Here is a 21,999-nt window from a genome sequence, read left to right on the forward strand (position 1 = left end):
GGAAATGATCGAGATCTTTAAGTTTTTAGCTGTCCAGATCACCAACAACCTGTCCTGGTCCCTCCATGCTGACGCTATAGTTAAGAAAGCCCACCAACTTTCTCAGGAAGCTAAGGAAATTCGGCATGTCAGCTACGACTCTCACCAACTTTACAGATGCACCAGAGAAAGCATTCTTTCTGATTGTGTCACAGCTTGGTGTGACTCCTGCTCCGATCCAAATGCAAAAAACATTGTGAACGTAGCCCAGTCCATCACTCAAACCAGCCTCCCGTCCATTGACTCCGACTACACTTCCCACTGCCTCAGAAAAGCAGCCAGCTTTAATGGGCTAGCTGTAAATGGGCGGCACGGTAGCACAGTGGTTAGCACTGCTGCTTCACAGCTCTAGGGACCTGGGTTCGATTCCCGGCTTGGGTCACTGTCTGTGTGGAGTTTGCACATTCTCCTCGTGTCTGCATGGGTTTCCTCCGGTTGCTCCGGTTTCCTCCTACAGTCCAAAGATGTGCGCGTTAGGTTGATTGGCCATGCTAAACATTGCCCTTAGTGTCCTGAGATGTGTAGGTTAGAGGGATTAGTGGGTAAAATATATAGGGGTATGGGGGTAGGGCCTAGGTGGGATTGTGGTCGGTGCAGACTCGATGGGCCGAATGGCCTCTTTCTGCACTGTAGGGTTTCTATGATTTCTAAGATAATCGAGGACCCCACGCATCCCGGACATATTCTCTTCCACCTTCTTCCGTCGGGAAAAATGTACAAAAGACTGACTTCACGTACCGATTGACTCAAGAACAGCTTCTTCTCTGTTGCCATCAGATTTTTGAATGGACCTACCTTGCGTTAAGTTGATCTTTCTCTACACCCTAGCTATGACTGTAACACTACATTCTGCATCTTCATCTTTCACGCTCCCCTATGTACTCTATGAACGGTATGTTTTGTCTGTATAGCGCACAAGAAACAATACTTTTCACTGTATGATAATATATGTGACAATAATAAATCAAATCAAATCAGTTTAAATTCTGTTCTATATCCTTTGACTTCAAGTTCCAGTGACCAGAACTGTTTATTTTGATCTTTTATCTCCTCTGGGAAATCTTCATCCTGAATGTCTTTATTTACAATAAGCTATAATTTGGAATGGTAAAAAGCTTGTTCCCATTCAGATTTGGAGAAGTGTTTAAAATATCCAGTCTTGCCACAGAGAAAGCATTCAGCTCCCCCTGCTGGGTGTTCTCTGTAACGATGTGGAGATGCCGGCGTTGGACTGGGGTAAGCACAGTAATTACTGTAATTATTGTGCTTACTGTGCGATTACTGTGTTTACCCCAGTCCAACGCCGGCATCTCCACATCATGACTACCATTGACACCGCAAACTGCCGGCTCCAAGTGGAGAGGATCTCCAAGAAGATCGCGCATATCGACATGGTACTTGCTACCAAATAAACCTGTTGGACTTTAACCTGGTGTTGTGAGACTTCTTACTGTTCTCTGTAACTCCAGATTGTCAGCTCTGAAGTGTCCTGGGGCATAAAGCTAATAGAAGTTAATTATGAGGGGAATTGATCACAAAATTAGGAAGGTTATGCTTCAATTGGCTATTGATGAGACCACATTCATGGTATTGTGTACAATATTGGTCCTCTTATTTAAGGAAAGATGTAAATGTGTTTGAAGCAGTTCAGGGAAAGTTTACTAGGTCATACTAGGAATGGGAGAGGTTGCCTTATCAGGAAAGGTTGGACAGGTTAGGTTTGCATCCACTCGAGATGAGAAGAGTGAGAGGTGACGATTGAAATCTTCAAGATCCTGACAGGGTGGATGTTGAGAGGATGTTTCCTCTTGTCTGAGAATCCAGAATTGGAGGTTAATTTGATTTATTATTGTCACATGTATTAACATACAGTGAAAAGTATTGTTTCTTGTACGCTATACAGACAGAGCATACCGTTCATAGAGAAGGAAAGGAGAGAGTGCAGAATGTAGTGTTACAGTCATAGCTAGAGTGTAGAGAAAGATCAACTTAATGCGAGGTAAGTCCATTCAAAAGTCTGACGGCAGCAGGGAAGAAGCTGTTCTTGAGTCGGTTGGTACGTGACCTCAGACTTTTGTATCTTTTTCCCAACGGAAGAAGGTGGAAGAGAGAATGTCCAGGGTGCGTGGGGTCCTTAATTATGCTGGCTGCTTTGCCGAGGCAGCAGGAAGTGTATCAATGGATGGGAGGCTGGCTTGCGTGAATTTACTGTTTAAAAGTAAGGGGTCACTCCTTTAAGACGGAGTTGAGCAGAAATTTCTTCTCTCAGAGTATTGACTCTATAATTCACTTCCTCAAAAGACAGTGGAAGCAGAATCTGTGAATAGTTTTAAGGCAGTGCTGAACAAGGGGGTAAAAGATTATTGGCGGTCGGCAGCGGTGTGGGGTTGAAGTTACAATCAGATCAACCATGATCTTATTGAATAGAGGAGCTGGCTTGGGGTTTACTTCTGCTGCTAATTTGTATGTTTATATCTTTCTAAAATAAGTAGCTGTCCCATTGGTGGTTTCACAAGCTTTTCAGTTTTCCTCAATACTGGTTTGACCGCTCCAGAGAACCTTGACATCTTCCCTAATGCCTTGATTCTGCTCCCACAGCTCCACCTGCCTTTAAGCCCATAGAATCATAGAATCCCTACAGTGCAGAAGGAGGCCATTCGGCCCATCAAGCCTGCACCGACCACAATCCCACCAAGGGCCCATCCTTAGAACTCCATGTTTTTACCTTGTAAAGCTTGTAATTCCCCTGACACTAAGGGGCAATTTAGCATGGTCAATCCACCTAACCTGCACGTCTTTGGACTGTGGGAGGACACCGGAACACCCGGAGGAAATTCACCCTGACACTTCGAGAGCGTGCAAACTCCACATGGACAGTGACCCAATCTGGGAATTGAACCTGGGTCCCTGGTACTGTGAGGCAGCAGTGCCAAAGACTGTGCCACCATGCCACCGTTTGGTCTTCTTTAATGTGAAATCCTCTTTGGTTTAAAAGTCTGATAGCATGCTTGACAACAAACTATGATACAGTTGACATTAACTCATGCTTTAAAGATCATAAATTTTAGAATTTCTACAGTGCAGAAGGAGGCCATTTGGCCCATCAAGTCTGCATTGACTCTCTGAAAGAGCATCTTACCCAGATCCACCCCCTGCCCTATCCCTGTATTTACCATGGCCAATCCACCGAATGTACACATCTTGGAACACGAAGGGGCAATTTAGCATGGTCAAACCACCTAACCTGCACCCGGATGAAACCAGAGCATCCGGAGGAAACCAGAGCAGACATGGGGAGAACATGCAAACTCCACTCAGTCACCCAAGGCTGGAATTGGACCCGGGTCCCTGGCGCTGTAAGGCAGCAGTGCTAACCACTTTGCCATCATACAGCTCTGCAGCTGCAATTACTGGCCAATTAATAAATGAATCAATGGATTCACCCAGCTTTTGGCTCCATTGGTTGAACCTGGCCCGTTCAATGGGCAGATTCTTTTTAGGCTGAAGTAATTATCTACGGTACTCATAGCCTCCTTGTAGGACACCAAGGTCACCTCAACTTGTGAGGACATCATCAGCTATGGCCCCAGTTGCATATAAAAGCGTACAGGCCTGATGTTTTGGTGGCCTCAACTTGTGAGGACATCATCAGCTATGGCCCCAGTTGCATATAAAAGTGTACAGGCCTGATGTTTATTATAAACCAGAAGCGGTTTCATACCTTTCAAACTGTTCTTGCTTTGGATTCTCAATGTGATGTGAGGGCTGTTGGAAGGAATAGTGCCTGTTGAATGGCTTCTGCCATCATGCCTAGTACACTGTCCCTATCAAAGCATGAGTTCATTTGTTCTTCTTCATTGGAAAGTTCAGCTGCTCCAAGGTCTTCACCTGAGAGTTATCAATCTGTAGTCTCAGTTTCTTAAACTCCTCGAGTGGCTCAGTGCGCTGATTACTTCCCCCGGCCACACCGCGATGAATTTACCAATGCTCTTAAATTTCCATGGGCTCCGTCTCTCGAACTACGAAGCATCTTCTCACTCAAATCTGTCTGCTAACCACTCGGGAAAACACACCACCATACTTTGAAGAGGTTTCCTTTATTCTGGAGTTGTGAAAGGTGCTATGTAAATGTAAGTTTTTCTTTATTAGGGCTGATCATCCTAATTAATAAAGCTTAAGTCCATGGCCAGGATTTTACAGCCCCGACATGGCGTGTCTGTCTCCTCCCCCCCCCCTCCCCTGCCCCCCCGGTGAATGTGGCAGCCAATTTAAATTACCATTTACTTTGGCAAGACTGTAATATTCATCGGGTGAGTGGAGCTGTAAAATGCTGGCCCATTTATCCAACAGGTAGTGTGACCAACCCATTGGACCTCTGAGTGGAATCCATTATTTTTTTAATTTTGCTTATTTTACACCTATGGTTTTTTCTTATACAATTTAGCAATTTTAAAAAATCAGGGCCAGGATTCTCCGGCCCGCCGACAGTGCACCCCTGCCCGCAGTTTTCCCGCCAGTGCAGGGTGACGCAATGGGAATTTCCATTGACAGCGGCAGGACCAGAGAATCATAGAAACCTACAGTGCAGAAGGAGGCCATTCGTCCCATCAAGTCTGCACCAACCACAATCCCACCCAGGCCCTATCCCCATAACCCAATGCATTTACCCCAGCTAGTCCCCCTGACACTAAGGGGCAATTTACCATAGCCAATGCACCTAACCTGTACATCTTTGGACTGTGGGAGGAAACCGGAGCACCCGGAGGAAACCCACGCAGACACGGGGAGAATGTGCAAACGCCACACAGCCAGTGACCCAAGCCGGGAATCGAACCCGGGTCCCTGGTGCTGTGACGCAGCAATGCTAACCACTGTGCCACTGTGGCGCCCTAGCAAACAACCCAGCATGAAACACAGGGCTAGGAGGCTGGAGAATCTTGCCCCAGGTACATATTCCTTCTGAGAATTTGTTTCCATTTAGTGAATCAGTCAGGATGTTTTAGTTTATTATACAACACAAACCGAATAAAATACATTCTTCGGTGGAAACAGGTAATACACGGAAATGGTTTATCTGCACAATACCACATTAACACAAAGACATTTAGACTCAAGAAACCATCACTGGGACTTATTAGATCAATCTGGTGTAACGTTACACAGTCTGGAGTAATATACGATCCTGTAACATTAACTTAACACAATGACATTTCAACACAGTGATTGTTCATTTCAATTAGGGATTGTCAACACTTGCAAAAAAAGGATATGGATGCTTCAGAGAAGATTTAGCTTTAGTCTCACTATTCTTCCCAAGACAGCGGGCTGCACGAATACAAGAAAGATTGCACTGGAGAAAAAAAATAAACCAGTCATCATCAACGCCTGATGAATTGGGGAGGGAATCAGATTATGTTGACGAGACAGATTATCCTCAAAGGGTGACAAAATATAATAGATTCCTTTAAATTTTTTGTTTTCAGTTTAAAACCCCATGTGATTGCTTGCCATATCCTTTACCCTTACTGCTAGAATCATCTGGCCAGAGACAGGATGCTAGATGTTTCTTTCTCCTGACCTCCTCCCCATTCCTTCCACGTGAACACCTGCGGTGGGAACAGGGGATGAGAAGAAAGAAATAAATTCCCTCCGGCCCCTATCCTTTCTTAAAGCCTGTATTATCTGCCTTATCGTGGGCACTATCTCATCGATTAAGCTGTGAGAAGTTTTCAAAAATAGATATCAGAGACTCACCAAAATCTCAATCAAACCTGATTTGCTATTTATGATAGGTTGTCTTTCTTGCTGTGATATTTTCCATTTGCGTTTACCCACATTACTTTCACCAACTTTTACAGATGCACCATAGAGAGCATTCTTTCTGGTTGTATCACAGCTTGGTATGGCTCCTGCTCTGCCCAAGACCGCAAGGAACTACAAAAGGTCGTGTATGTAGCCCAATCCATCACGCAAACCAGCCTCCCATCCATTGACTCTATCTACACTTCCCGCTGCTTTGGAAAAGCAGCCAGCATAATTAAGGACCCCACGCACCCCGGACATTCTCTCTTCCACCTTCTTCTGTCGGGAAAAAGGTACAAAAGTCTGAGGTCACGTACCAACCGACTCAAGAACAGCTTCTTCCCTGCTACTGTCAGACTTTTGAATGGACCTTTACTCGCACTAAGCTGAGCTTTCTCTACACCCTGGCTATGACTGTAACACTACATTCTGCACTCTCTCATTTCCTTCTCTATGAACGGTATGCTTTGGCTGTATAGCGCTCAAGAAACAATACTTTTCACTGTATGTTAATACATGTGACAATAATAAATCAAATCAAACCCATTGTTCATCTTAGCTCTTTACTAAAGATGTTAATCAGTATCAATATAGATGGCAGTCCATTGACTCTGTGGGTAAGATATTCCGTCAGAGAGTCGGTGCAGACTCAATGGGCCCAATGGGCTCCTTCTGCACTGTAGGGATTCTATAATTCTATGACGGCCAAGATAATTTTATACACTACTCATTTCCTCCACAGTTCTTCACGTCAAGCCACTTGTATCTACATCTTCCTCTCTAAGTTTATAACCTGGACATTTCCCCAGCACTCTTCTTGTGTCTAACTTGAATTGTTCACGTCTCCCGTACATCACAGCCTTATCGCCTGGACTCACCTTTGTCAAACTTCTGTGATCTGCCATTACTGCTTTAGTGAGCTTCTGAAGTTAGCATACCCAAAATTACATAGAGTATTCCATTAAGGTTAATAAATTCACCCTCAATACATCTGAACGTACAAATTGCCAGTAAGAGTAGGCCATTCGACCTTTCGAACCTGCTCCACCATTCAATAAGATCATGGCTGATCTGATTGTAACTTCAACCCTATATTCCTGCCGACCCCCAATAACCTTTTGTCCCTTTGTTATTCAAGGATCTATCTAGCTCTACCTTAAAAATATTCGTTGGTTGTGATCTTACCGGCCATTCATGCCACGCTCCTGCTGCAGCAAGGTTGGAGAATTTGGCGCCTGGCCAAATCTCCGTTCACTGCAGCAGGATGGGAAAATCCCACCGGCATGAATGATGGTAATATTCCAAAGACTCTGTTTCCATTGCCTTTTGAGGGAGAGAATTCCAGATACTCTGGGGAAAAAAAATTCTTCTCATCTCTATCCTAAGTGAGCGACGCCTTATTTTTAAACAATGTTCCTGAGTTCCAAATTATCTGACAAGAGGAAACATGCTCTCCAAATCTGACCCTGTCAATACTACTTAGGATCTTAAAGGTTTTGATCGTTGTCACCTCTTATTTTTCTAAACCCAAGTCACGGGGTGGGATTTTATGACCGCACTTGACCCGAAACTGTAAAATCCTGCCCGAGGTCAAGGGACCTTTCCATGGTCTGCCCCTCGCCCGCTCCGATGCCCGTGGCGGGTGGGACAGGAAAACTCGCCACTCTGTGTGTGTATTTTTAGTAACTGGATACATCTGTTGGGGGTCAATTGTCATTAATTTACTGAGGGTTAAGATGCTTCTTTTTAACCGAAATCTAAGCATTGGAAAATAAACCAGTTTGGTGCATCATTCGACCATCTCAATGATTTCTTTGTTCAATCTGGCCTCTTAAGCCAGGCCTGGATGATGGTAATTTTTTAAATGTAGGTTGAAAAGGCAACCTCAGTGAACCAAGATGCTACAAGATACCCCCCTGGTCAGTCTGAAATAGGGTAATCATTTCTGATATAAAAAGTGAAGGAGCCCTTTCTCCAGCAGTATCTATAGCAAGCAGAGAGTTAGTAGGAAACTAGACCCAGGATGACTATTACACTGGTAAAGGAAGTATTTCAGTTTCACGCCAAACCTGTGCAATTTACAAACTCTTTTCTTTTGAAGGCCGACTGTGTTGTCATAGCTGATTATTGGATGTTTGGTTCTTTGTGGTCACCCCATTCAGTAGTCAATTGAAAATCTGATGGTTAACTGTGCCAAATCCGATCTTGATTCACCTCGATCAGGAGATAGTTCCGACAGGAGATTCAAAGGAAATCCAATATTTCTAAGGATCAGGCCTCTCTAGGGCCACACTCCAAAAAATCATTGTCCTCCTTATCTCCGTGCTATGAAAAGTTTATTCATCAGTGTCACAAGTTACATTCACACTGCAATGAAGTTACTGTGAAAGTCCCCTAGTTCAGGTACAATAAAGGAGGATTTAGCATGGCCAATGCACCTAACCAACACGCCTTTTGGACTGTGGGAGGAAACCGAAGCACCCGGAAGAAACTCACGCAGACAAGGGGAGAATGTGCAAACTCCACACAGATAGTGACCCAAGCTGGGAATCGAACGCTGGTCCCTGGTGCTGTGAGGCAGCAGTGCTAACCACTGCGCCACCCCAGGAAGGAAAACATTTAAAGGGGGGTGGGTGGAGGAACATGTTAGAAACCCTTCAGTATCCTTATTTTATATTTCACTTGGCATGAGAATGAGAAACATTAAAAAAATAGACAAAGCTTCCCTGTTTGTTATATACATGTACACCCTTCCTCCTTCCACTGGGCTGAAAAACTGGAAAATATTTGGTTTGTAACTTCCAGTGGCTTGTGTAACTTATCAACTCCAAACAGTTCGAAATGAACCACGCCACTGAAATGACAACATGGTATGCTGATGGATGAATCCTTCATATTTTTGCCTGAAATTCCTCAATTATGTTGGTGGGGCTGTTATCCTATTTAATTTGTACTGGTTATACAACCACTTATATAAAAATGTCATAATATTTACAGCACGGAAACTGACCCAACTGGTCTGAACCAGTGTTTATGTTCCACATGAGCCTCCGACTGCCCTATTTTATCTAACCCAATGAGAATATTCTTCTATCCTTTCTTTCTCATACATCTAGAACAAGAACAAAGAACAGCACAGCGCAGGAACAGACCCTTCGGCCCTCCAAACCTGCGCCGATCACATTGTCCTATCTAGACCACCTATTATTCCTCTATTCCCCGCCTGTTCATGTGTCTATCCAGATAAGTCTTAAATGTGGCTAACGTAACTGTCTCAACCACCTCACTTGGCAGTGCATTCCAGGCCCCTACCACCCTCTGGGTAAAAAACTTGCCCCGCACATCTTCACTGAACCTTTCCCCCCCTTATCTTGAACTTGTGCCCCCTTGTGATTGCACCTAGCTTTCCCTTAAAGGCATCTATGCAATTTGCTTCAGTGAGTCCACAGGGTAGCAAATGGACGTCACATAAGGAGAAACATCTTTCCGATATGTCTTTCCTATCAAACCCCTTTCATGATTGTAAAGACCTCTATTTTGGTCTGCCCTCAGCCTTTTCTATAGCAAAGAGCATCAGTCTGCACCTTTCTGACAGCGTTCTCTCGGTTCTGGTCCCATTCTTGTAAATCTTCTTGAATCTCCATGGGTGAGATTTTATGGCCTCCCAGCCGTGTATGTCCCGTCGCCGGGAGGTGGCGTGTTGTTTGCTCATGGCGGGATTTTCTGGTCCCGCCGCTGTAAATGGGAATTCCCATGGACGTCACCCTACATTGGCGGGAAAGCCACTGGTGGGGGTGCGCTGCTGGCGGGACTGGAGAATCCCGCCGGCATGAACGGCCGGAGAATTCCAGCTCATATATCAGAAATCCTTTATGCATTTTGGTAATACAGAAATCAGAACTAGCCCTCTGTGTGATTTAACAAAAGTTCTGTAGAAATCTAACATGAGTTCACTGTTTTTCAATTCTGTTGATCTAGAAATGAATCTCACTGCTTTGTTTGAGTTTTTTTATAGGTTTGGTAGCCAAGGTTGCTATGATTTACAAATGTGTATCTCTCGGCCCCTTTGCTCCTGTATGGCAGAGTGGGGAGAGAGGGGGTCATGTGGTTCAGTAGGCAGTGCCCCGTTTCAAGGGCAGAAACTCTGGGTTTAAATCCCAGTCCAGGACTTGTTGATCATAGAAGGAGCACAGTAAGAAGTCTCACACCAGGTTAAAGTCCAGCAGGTTTATTTGGAATCACGAGCTTTCGGAGCGCTGCCAAAGATGTGCAGGTTAGGTGGATTGGCCAGGCTTAATTGCCCCTTAGTGTTAGGGGGACGAGCTAGGGTAAATGCATGGGGTTATGGGAATGGGGCCTGGGTGGGATCGTAGCAGTGGAGACACGATGGGCCAAATGGCCTCCTTCTGCATGATTCTATGCTCCTTCAGGAAAGCTTGTGATACCAAATAAACCTGTTGGACTTTAACCTGGTGTTGTGAGACTTCATACTGTGCTCAGTCCCATTCCAATGTCCCATCTCCACATCATGGCTACCATAGAAGGAGCATTCATGATGCAATTGAGCAGGTTGACATTTAGCCCGCAAATCCTTCCAACTGTTCCCCAAAGGGGATAAAATGAAGATACGGAATAACTAATAGTGGGAGAGTAATTTTAGGTGGATACCATGAATATGTGTATATATTAATACCCAAACGGTTGCTTGCTGTTACAGAACTTGAATGTTGCTGAAAAGAGAGGCAATGTTTGTCATTTCCACCATGTGTCACTATGTTATGAGCTCAACTGAACATCTTAAATTGTCTGTCAGTGTCGTTATTAGTGCTCAAAGCAGAGTGCAGACCATACTCAGCCATCTTGTGCATGCAAAACCTAAAAACAAATCGTCAGCTCTGACGAAGGGTCATCCAGACTCAAACATTGACTCTATTCTCTCTCCACAGATGCTGTCAGGCCTGCTGAGATTTTCCAGCATTTTCTGTTTTTGTTTCAGATTCCGGCGTCCGTTGGTATTTTGGTTTTCTGTGAAACCAAATGTGTCTGTGAGATGTGATTCAGGGATTGGGCAGCACTTGTTGAACAATCCTGAGTGTGCTAACAGCTACACTCACAACCAATTTAAGAGAATCAGACAAGCTTGTAACATGGCTCACTCATGCTTACCAGAAGTGACATACATGCACACGCTGGGACGATTCTCTGCAAACCTAGGAATATATTTATGATTTGCCCATTTCTGAAATTGCCTGGAAGCCTGCAAAGCCTGGAATTTCCCATTGCTTTTTTCATGGCAACGCCTCAGTCAACCAAAGTCAACTTGTCAACCCCATCAGTATGTCCTGTTGGTATGAATTGTTTGACATTTGGCATTCCTGGATCTGTCCTGATGAGTGCAAGATGAAAAGCTTCAGTGAGGTGTCTCTCTTTTCAGCAACGGATTGGTACCTGCGGCATCACTTCCCAGCTGATTTGCGGACCAAACGCTCGTAAACCAAAGAGGTGATTCCAAAGATCCCACACTCCCAGTGAAGTGGTGCTCAAAAGGGAGAGTATGTTAATTGGGATGCCCGTGAATTTCCATCCATTCATTCCCTTCAGTGGAAGAAATTTGACGGGCGTGCTTGCCTGCAACTCTCATCACGGAATACGTCTTCCATTAAGAAAACAACACTGCTTTTCTTCGAATTATTCATTCAATTCTGAGGGTTTGCGTCAGCGGACTTTACTCACGGCTGCAGGCAAGAACAAATGCAACCCTGGCAGAATAAAAACAAATCTGAAATTCTCAAGAAGGAATTGGACGTATCTCACCTACATTAAGGCACGGCTTCCATAATGTACTGAACTAACTGTTAAAAGACAAACAGTATCATACCAAGAGACACAGTCAGTTCAGGTCTTCACAAAGAGAATCACTGTGATATAACTCTAAAATCACTGTATGTTGCCTAGAGGCAGCACTGCCCTTATTCTCCCTATGTGAACTGCGCCTTGCAGTTGTTTTAAAAAAAGAAATCTACAGATGTAAACTTAAAAGATTAACGAGGTATTTGGCAATGGTCTGATCTGGTGTTTGAAATAAAAGTGTGTTACACTTTCTGCAGTCCAATTAATTTGCCATAATTCAGTAAAATTATGCTGAGCTAACAACATTTACAGTGCTCACATTTAAAAAAAAATACATTATATTCATAAAGCTTTTTTTTTTATCTTGAAGCATGCGTGTAGTGCTAAGTAACACATGATCATAATCTTTCAAAATTTGCTCTATAAAATCTACATGTTTTTATTCATTCTTGGGACATGGGCGTCGCTGGTTGGCCAGCATTTATTGCCTATCCCTAGTTGCCTGACAGCAGTTGAGAGTCAACCACATTGCTGTGGCTCTGGAGTCACATGTGGGCCAGACCAGGTAAGGATGGCAGATTTCCTTCCCTAAAGGGCATTAGTGAACCAGATGGGTTTTTCCGACAATCGACAATGGTCATCATTAGACTTTTAATTCCAGGTTTTTTTTTAACTGAATTCAAATTCCACCATCTGCCGTGGCGGGATTCGAACCCGGGTCCCAGAACATTAGCTGAGTTTCTGGATTAATAATCTAGTGATAATACCACAAGGCCATCACCCCAACTAAATGATACAATTATTCAACCATTTTAGCTTTTATCATTGACCGGCTGACCAGTATTTGTAACAAGCTTCGAGGTTAATAGCTGAGGATGCCACCAAATAGAGCATTTGCAGGTGAGTCTTAGGCCGGATTCTTATGGCCATTCACACCAGTGGGATTTTCCCATCCCGCCGCAGTGAACGGAGATTTGGCTGGGCGCCAAATTCTCCGACTTTGCGGGAGCGTGGCATGAACGGCCGGGAAGATCGCGCCCTTCGTGTTCCCTGGTGTCTTTTGTGAACTTTTGTCAGTAATCACCATGCACCTTTTGTGTGTGCTGACCATTGGGTGATCAGTTATTTTCTCAGAATCGATCACTCCCTCTGGCTGGGGAAGAAATATTCTGAGGCGTCAAAATTGTGAGAGGTGATAAAACCTCCAAAGTGCTAGATCTAGCTTTTGCTGGGTGCGGTATGAGGCGTGTCATGGTCCACGTCACTATGGTAACCACAACTCCTCTCCATTTTGGTATCTAAAAGAAATATCCTTTCCTGGCATCAAAGAGAGAGAGGGAATTTATTCTATCAGCAGTTTCATACGTCCATTATCTAGTACTGAACTTTGGAAAACCGGTTCGGAGGTGGGGCTACTAAATGCATTGAAGAATGAACAGTGTAATTGTGTGATGCCACAGCCCAGTCTTTATACTCTCGAAAGTCAGTGCACCATCAACCTTAGCAGTAGCCACCAATATAAAAGTATTAAAAAAAAAGTCATCCTCTTTACAATAATGTTCCTATCAGAATGGATTCAAACGTATTCCTGTTCCTAAGGGGGAAAATGGGTTGACCTTTGCCCACATTAATGCATCGTTCAGAGAGATCACCGACTTCCCATCCTCAAGGAAGTACACTGGCCCCTGAAAGCAAAATCAAAATCAAAATGATTAAAAGATGCACCATAATTCAGCAAGTAAGTTTACCTAACAGCATTTTACAGTCTACTATATTAATAAATCTTTCTTTCTCATTTTGAAGCACGTGCCTACTGTTAGGTAGGATATCATAGAATCCATAGAATCCCTACAGTGCAGAAGGAGGCCATTCGACCCATCAAGCCTGCACCGACCACAATCCCATCCAGGCCCTATCCCCATAAACCCCATGCACTTACCCTAGCTAGTCCCCCCCTGACACTAAGGGGCAATTTAGCATAGCCAATCCACCTAACCCGCACATCTTTGGACTGGGAGTAAACCGGAGCTCCCGGAGGAAAATCACACAGACACGGGGAGAATGTGCAAGCTCCACACAGACACTGATCCAGGCCAGAAATCAAACCCAGGTCCCTGGTGCTGTGAGGCAGCAGTGCTAACCACTGTGCCATGGTGCTGCCCTTGTCGGGGCGAATGGTTGGAGTGAATGGTCTGTTTCTGTGCTGCAAATCTCATGTACTTGAATGAAAATCCTATGTCTATCAACTAAATGAAATAAGCTCTAGCTGATCAATTGTTCTGATGGACAATCTTACACACTGCAATGCTAGTAGAAAGAGTGCAAATAAAATTGGTATTACATCAAAGGAAAATTAATTTCAACGCTACACTGAAATAAAAATTAGCATGCTTTTCATACCTGTATCCGTAAACCTGTGAGGCAGGAGGTGTGGACATCGGAGTGACTGGGTAGATTAGAACCTGTGACATAATCAGGGCCAATCAGTCCTTTGATGGGTTCCTCTTTAATCCTATTTAGCAAAATGTTGTAGACCTCTCTTTGACATTCAGAAGGAGGGGTATACGGTAAGTCCTCGAGTGACCTGGCATAATTTGGAAACCAACTCTGCAGTTAGCAACGTAAGTCGTGAGTCTGAATGTCACAATCAAGTACTGCAGAACAAGTGATAAATATCTTACAACACAACTGTGGCAGAATAAAAATGATGAATTCCCCATTCCCATTGCTGGGGGAAATTAAATAATTGACCTGCTAAAGATCCATCTTTCAAAGAAACAGATTTGCGTAAGATTTAGATGTCCCGTTACTAAGATTAATTCAGTCTGGCAATATTTATGAGCAATATCAGCATCAAGACCAGCACCTGACTCACTACCTTGCACCATATGCCCTTTATTTGAATGACCCTGTATCTGGCGCTGGTCCAGATTGGCAGCTGTAAGTCGCTCTCACCATGATTTTCACTGTTGGTGACGGGGTTGCTGGACCATAAAGTCTAATGTGAGCATTGTGACATTATTGCCTTGGCCACTTATATTAGTTGTTGAATGTGTTGTCGCCTCCCAAGTCCAGGCCCATCCTTCCACATTTGAATCCCGCCAATCAGGTTTTCCGCCCCCTGCCGCAACGGCTCTTCCCAAACTCACAAATGACAAGGGTAAACATCCATTCCTCATCCTCCTCAACCTGCCTGCAGGCATTGGCAGGGTTCACCACACCGTCCTCCTCCAGTGTCTCTCCATTGTCATCTAGATGGGTGGGATTGCTCTCACCTTGTGTTATTCTTAACTGCTTCATCCTGGTCTCAGCATCATTTGCAATGGCTTCTCTTCCTGCTCCCACATCATCGCCTCTGATATCAAAGAATTATAAAATCCTACAGTGCAGAAGGAGGCCATTCGTCCCAACAAGTCTGCACCGATAACAATCCTACCCAGGCCTTATCCCTGTAACCCCACATGTTTACCCCGCTAATTCCGCTAACCTATGCATCCCGGGACACTAAGAGGCAATTTAGCATGGCTGATGCACCTAACCTGCACATCTTTAGACATATCATAGAATCCCTACAGCACAGAAGTGGACATTCAGCCCTTCGAGTCTGCACCAACTCCCTGACACCCTCACCCCTGCCCTAGCCCTGAAGTCCCTGTGTTCCTACACATATGCCATGGCTAATCCCATCTAACCTACACATCTTGGGATACTAAGGGACAGTTTAGCATGGCCAATCCAACTAACCTGCACATCTTTAAATTGTGGGAGGAAACCGGAGCACCTGGAGGAAACCCACGCAAATACGGGGCGAATGCTCAAACTCCACACAGACAGTGACCCAAGGCAGGAATTGAACCCGGATCCCAGGCGTTGTGAGGCAGCAGTGCTAACCATTGTGCCACCATGCCGCCCAAGGATTTATTCATGGCCTCCACTTATTTCTCATCTACATGCTGCCCCTTGGTGACACTGGTGTCAGTTTTCACCGGTATACTGATGACATCTAGTTCTACCTCACCACCATCTCTCTTGAGTCCTCCACTCTTGCTAAGTTATCAGAATGCTTATCTGCCAAACAGTATGGAAGAGCAGAAATGTTACCCGAGTAAATATTGGGAAGACTGAAGTGATTATTTTGGTCCTCACTTCAAACTCTATTCCCTCGCCACCCAATCAATCCATCTCCCTGGCAACTGTCTCAGACCAAGCTAGTCCATTCGCAACATGACATCAAATTTAGGACAGGATTTTCTGGCCACGCTCACCGCAAGGCCGGAAAATCCGGAAAGGTCAATGACCTTTGCATGGTCCTGTCCCTCCTGCTATAATTCCCGTGACGGGCGGGATGAGAAAATTCCGTCCTTGATCTTGATATAAGCTTCCGACCACATAGAATCTTATAGTGCAGAAGGAGGCCATTCAGCCCATCCAGTCTACATTAACCGCAATCCCACCCAGGCCCTATCCCCATAACTATCCTAGCTAGTCCCCCTGATGCTAAGGGGCAATTTAGCATGGCCAATCAACCCAACTTGCATATCTTCGGAGTGTGGGAGGAAACCGGAGCACTCGGAGGAAACCCACGCAGACACGGGGAGAATGTGCAAACTCCACACAGTCAGTGACCCAAACCGGGAATCGAACTCAGGTCACTGGCACTGGGAGGCAGCAGTGTTAACCACTGTGCCACCCTGCCGTCCATTCATATGCACATCATCACCAAGCCTGCCTGCTTCATCCTCCGTAACACTGACCGACGTCAACCCTCTCTCAGTTTATCTGTGCTGAAACCCTCGTTCAGGCCTCCATTCCCTCCAGATTTGACTATGTCAATGTACTTTTGGCTGGTCTCCTGCACCCACCATAAACCTGAGGTCATCCAAATCTCTGCTGCCAATGCCATAGCCCGCAGCAAGTCCTGTTTCTCTATCATCCTCGTGCTGTTCTACATTGGCTCTGAGTCAAACAACACCTCGATTCTAAAATGCCCGTGATTGCTTAAAGGTCCCTCTTTGGCCTCGCCATTCCCTTATCTCTGCAATCTCCTCCAGCTCCACAAACTTATCAGATCCCTGCGCACCTCCAACACTGAGCATTCCTGATTTTCCTCGTTCTACCCTTAGAACCTTGTTGGCTGTGCTTCAGTTGCCTAGGCCCTGAGCTCTGGAGTTCCCTTTCTGCCTCTTTGTCTTGCTTTCCTTCTTTAAGACACTCTTTAAAACCTACCTCTTTGACCAAACTTTTGGCCCTCTGGCTAATATCTCCTCATATGTCTCGGTGCCATGCTTTATGATGCTCCTGTGAAGCACTCTGGGACATTTTCTCAAGTTAAATGCAGTATATAAATGCAAGTTGTTGCTGTCGGGTAACACAATGTAAATCTACCTGTACAGAACTTGCCAGGCCAGCCTCGCAAAGAATTGTGCATCACAACAAAGTTACATTGAATAGGACAGAAATCATTCTCCTTTGCTTGATCTTCTGCTCTTTTAGAGATTGGCCATAATTTGCAGCAGTTGGCATGGTGGCACAGCGATTAGCATTGCTGCCTCACAGCGCCAGGGACCCGGGTTCGATTCCTGGCTTGGGTCACTGTGTGGAGTTTACATGTTCTCCCCGTGTGGGTTTCCTCGGGTGCTCCGGTTTCCTCCCACAGCCCCAAAGATGTGCGAGTTAGGTGCATTGGCCATGCTAAATTCTCCTTCAGTGTAGCCAAACAGGCACTGGTGTGTAGTGAATCGGGGATTTTCACAGTAACTTCATTGCAACAGTAACTTCAAGCCTGCTTTTGACACTTATAAATAAACTTCAACTGTGTGGCTCCCAGTTAATTCCTGAGCCATCATGAACTTGCACTGGGTTTGGGGATTGTGACACTAATAACTAAACATAAACTTTAAAAAAACTTCAACAAAAGGTTAATACGCTTGAAAAGGGATCAAGGAGTTGTGGGTAATATTGCAGTGTTACTGTAAGCCTGCTTGTCATGCTAATAAAAAAACTTTAGTGAGCACACAATAAAATAAATGAACTCCTTTTCTAAAGTATTAGTCTCATTCCAATACTGCAGTGAAAACTCAGGCACGTAGGATGAGAGGAGACCTAATAGAGGTATATAAGATGTTGAGAGGCATAGATCGGGTGGACTCTCAGAGGCTTTTTCCCAGGGTGGAAATGGCTGCTACGAGAGGACACAGGTTTAAGGTGCTGCGGGGTAGATACAGGGAAAATGTTAGGGGGACCACAGAGGGTGGTGGGCGAGTGGAATCGGCTGGTGTCAGTGGTGGTGGAGGCAAACTCAATAGGGTCTTTTAAGAGACTCCTGGATGAGTACATGGGACTTAATAGGATGGAGGGTTATAGGTAGGCCTAAAAGGTAGGGATATGTTCGGCACAACTTGTGGGGCCGAAGGGCCTGTTTTGTGCTGTAGTTTTATATGTTTCTATCATTGTACACAGTTACAATCATAGAATCCCTACAGTGCAGAAGGAGGCCATTCGGCGCATTGAGCCTGCACCGACAACAATCCCACACAGAACCCATCCCCGTAACTCCAGGTATTTACCCTGTTAATCCCCCCAACCTACACATCTTGGGACACTAAGGGACAATTTAGCATGGCCAATCAACCTAACTTGCACATCTTTGGATTGTGGGAGGAAACTGGAGCACCGCAGGATACCCACACAGACGCGGGGAGAGAACATGCAAACTCCACACAGACAGTGACCCAAGGCCAGAATCGAACCCGGATCCCTGGTGCTGTGAGATAGCAGTGCTAACCACTGTGCCATCGTGCCGCCCCATCCCCAAGTTGGACAGCTTTTGCACTGGTTCTTTACCAAGTATGGAATTGGTAAGTGAGACAATCTTATGGAAAGACTAGTTCAATTTCAAAATTGAGATCAATAGATTGTTGTCAGGAAAGGGTTTTCAGAGACATTGATCAAAGATTGATAGATACAGTATAGGCTCAAGGGGCTGAATGGCCTCCTCCTGTTACTGTATTCTTTTTTTAACAGCCCAAGTGGATATTGAATACTACTGGTCCATTAGTATTGCTTTCAGCATTGCAGTTCCCATCAGGAGGAGCTGTTAATGTAATGGTGATATCACTAGATGTGTAATCAAGAGGCTTAGGCTAATACTCTGGCGGACAAAGGTTCAAATCTCACCATGACAGTTGATGGAATTTAAATTCAATTAATTATTACCTCCAGAATATAAAGCTTGGCTCAGTAAATTAACATCGTTTGTTGTATGAAACCCAATTGGTTTACTAACATCCTTCAGGGAAGGAAATCTGCCGTCCTTACCTGGTCTGGCCTACATGTATCTCCAGAGCCACAGCAATGTGGTTGACTCTTAACTGCCCTTGGAAATGGCTGAGTGAGCCACTCGGTTCAAGGGCAATAGGGATGGGCATCAAATGCTGGCCCCATGTCCCATGACAAATTACAGCAAAAAATAGCTTATCATATCCAACAAGGTAACATTAAGTAATAATTCTACATTTAGCTCGAAGTGCTTTAGTGGCAGCTCTGACCTTACTAGAATCATAGAAACCCTACAGTGCAGAAGGAGGCCATTTTGTCCCTCGAGTCTTCACTGACTCTCTGACAGAGCATCTTAACGAGGCCAACACCATGCCCTATCCCCATAACCCTGCACATTTACCCCACTAATCCACCTCACCTACACCTCATTGGTCACCAAGGGGCAATTTAGCATGGCTAATCCACCTAACCCGCACATCTTTGGACTGTGGGAAGAAACCGGAGCATCCGGAGGAAACCCACGCAGAGACGGGGAGAATGTGCAAACTCCACACAAACAGTGACCCAAGGCCGGAATTGAACCCGGGTCCCTGGCGTGAGACAGCAGTGCTAACCACTGTGCCACCGTGCCGTCCATTCATACTCACACCATCACCAAGACTGCCTATTTCATCCTCCGTAACACTGACCGACTTCAACCCTGTCTCAGCTTATCTGTGCTGAAATCCTCGTTCATAATTTCACTTGACTATGTCAATACACTCATGGCTAACCACTGCCACTGTGCCACCATGCTGCCCACCTCCTTTCCTACCCCCTTCCCCCCTCATCCTCCGATGCCAACATGCCACGGCTGTCCAGTGTGACAACTTCAAAATCATTTCCTTTTCTTTTAAGAAAAACCAGGCTAAATTCCTCAGGGCGGCTGCTGCGTCGCCTCGGTTACCTCACCATAAAGTCATGGTGTAACACCACGAGGTGGGAGCAGCTCAGGGGAATTCTGCCACCTTTGTACAAATCAATGAGTACAGCGAGTGTGAACAAAGAACAAAGAAAAAAGAAAATTACAGCACAGGAACAGGCCCTTCGGCCCTCCAAGCCTGCACCGACCATGTTGCCCGACTGAACTAAAATCGCCTACTCTTCTGGGGACCATATCCCTCCATTCCCATCCTATTCATATATTTGTCAAGACGCCCCTTAAATGTCACTATCGTATCTGCTTCCACTACCTCCCCCGGCAATGAGTTCCAGGCTCCCACCAGCCTCTGTGTAAAAGACTTGCCTCATACATCTCCTTTAAACCTTGCCCCTCGCACCTTAAACCTGTGCCCTCCTAGTAATTGACTCTTCCACCCTGGGAAAAAGCTTCTGACTATCCACTCTGTCCATGCCTCTCATAATCTTGTAGACTTCTATCAGGTTGCCCCTCAACCTCCATCGTTCCAGTGAGAACAAACCAAGTTTCTCCAACCTCTCCTCATAGCTAATGCCCTCCATACCGGGCAACATCCTGATAAATCTTTTCTGTAACCTCTCCAAAGCCTCCACATCCTTCTGGTAGTGTGGCGACCAGAATTGAACACTATATTCCACTGTGGTCTTGTTCAGTAGTTACACACTCACCTGCTGGCCGAGTGAGTGCAGGCTCTCCAGCCATCGAGCTCAGCCGAGAGCTGCTCGATCTGTGTCGGCACCGTCACCTCTCTACGTTTCAGCAGCTGGCTGTAATAGAAAAGGGCAGAGCTTTGTGGCACAACTGAAAGCCCAGCAGACAAGCGAAGGGGTGAGCTGATGTGAGATCTTTCACCCTATCTGATTCTAACTGAGGCAGCGTAGTTTAAAAAAAACCTGCCAACCATCCTAAAAAAACCCAGAACATTCACCAGCCAGACTGCAGCTGCTACTCATTTATTTAGTCTCCAGCCGTAACGCTGCAGCGATAATTTTCAGAGGGTTGGGAGTGTAGTTTTTATATTTGTTCATGGGATGTGGGCGTCGCTGGCTGGCCAGTATTTATTGCCCATTCCTGAGGGCATTTAAGAGTCAACCATGTTGCTGTGGCTCTGGAGTCACATGTAGGCCAGATTGGGTAAGGATGGCAGATTTCCTTCCCGAAAGGGTATTAGTGAACCAGGTGGGTTTTTACAGCAATCAACAATGGTTTCATGGTCATCAGTAGACTTTTAATTAGACGGCAGCGAGTTCCACAAATTCACCACCCTTTGTGAAAAGTAGTTCCTCCTCATCTCAGTTTTAAATCTACCGCCTCTTAACCTTGGGGTCCGGGTCCATAGGACTCTAAAATCGGCCCCGCAGGTGGAGGAGGTGGTTAAGAAAGCGTATGGTGTGCTGGCCTTTATCAATCGAGGGATTGAGTTTAGGAGTCCGGGGATAATGATGCAGCTATATAAGACCCTCGTCAGACCCCACTTGGAGTACTGTGCTCAGTTCTGGTCGCCTCATTACAGGAAGGATGTGGAAAAGATTGAAAGGGTGCAGAGGCGATTTACAAGGATGTTGCCTGGATTGAGTGGCATGCCTTATGAGGATAGGCTGAGGAAGCTCGGTCTTTTCTCCTTGGAGAGACGTAGGATGAGAGGAGACCTAATAGAGGTATATAAGATGTTGAGAGGCATAGATCGGGTGGACTCTCAGAGGCTTTTTCCCAGGGTGGAAATGGCTGCTACGAGAGGACACAGGTTTAAGGTGCTGGGGGGTAGGTACAGGGGAAATGTTAGGGGGAAGTTTTTCACACAGAGGGTGGTGGGCGAGTGGAATCGGCTGCCGTCAGTGGTGGTGGAGGCAAACTCAATAGGGTCTTTTAAGAGACTCCTGGATGAGTACATGGGACTTAATAGGATGGAGGGTTATAGGTAGGCCTAAAAGGTAGGGATATGTTCGGCACAACTTGTGGGGCCGAAGGGCCTGTTTTGTGCTGTAGCTTTCTATGTTTCTATGTTTCTATATCTGTCACCTCTTGTTCTAGATTGCCCCATAAGAGGAAACATTTGGTCTACATTTACTTTA

The 21,999-nt window shown here is 45.3% G+C and overlaps 1 protein-coding gene across 5 annotated transcripts in view; it reads right to left on the reverse strand.

Annotated features, from left to right (window-relative positions):
• Positions 1 to 13,256: 13,256 nt before the first annotated feature.
• wdr17 (WD repeat domain 17) overlaps positions 13,257 to 21,999 on the reverse strand; it is a 105,312-nt gene continuing 96,569 nt past the window's right edge. For all 5 annotated transcript variants that reach the window (XM_078215459.1, XM_078215458.1, XM_078215457.1 and 2 more), the window contains 3 exons: positions 20,596 to 20,694; positions 14,092 to 14,275; positions 13,257 to 13,376 (listed from right to left, as the gene is read on the reverse strand). In XM_078215459.1, the coding sequence (XP_078071585.1) occupies positions 13,257 to 13,376; positions 14,092 to 14,275; positions 20,596 to 20,694 (403 nt within the window). The remainder of the gene's footprint in view (positions 13,377 to 14,091; positions 14,276 to 20,595; positions 20,695 to 21,999) is intronic.

This window comes from Mustelus asterias, chromosome 6 (genome assembly GCF_964213995.1).
Source record: "Mustelus asterias chromosome 6, sMusAst1.hap1.1, whole genome shotgun sequence".
Classification (NCBI taxonomy): domain Eukaryota; kingdom Metazoa; phylum Chordata; class Chondrichthyes; order Carcharhiniformes; family Triakidae; genus Mustelus; species Mustelus asterias.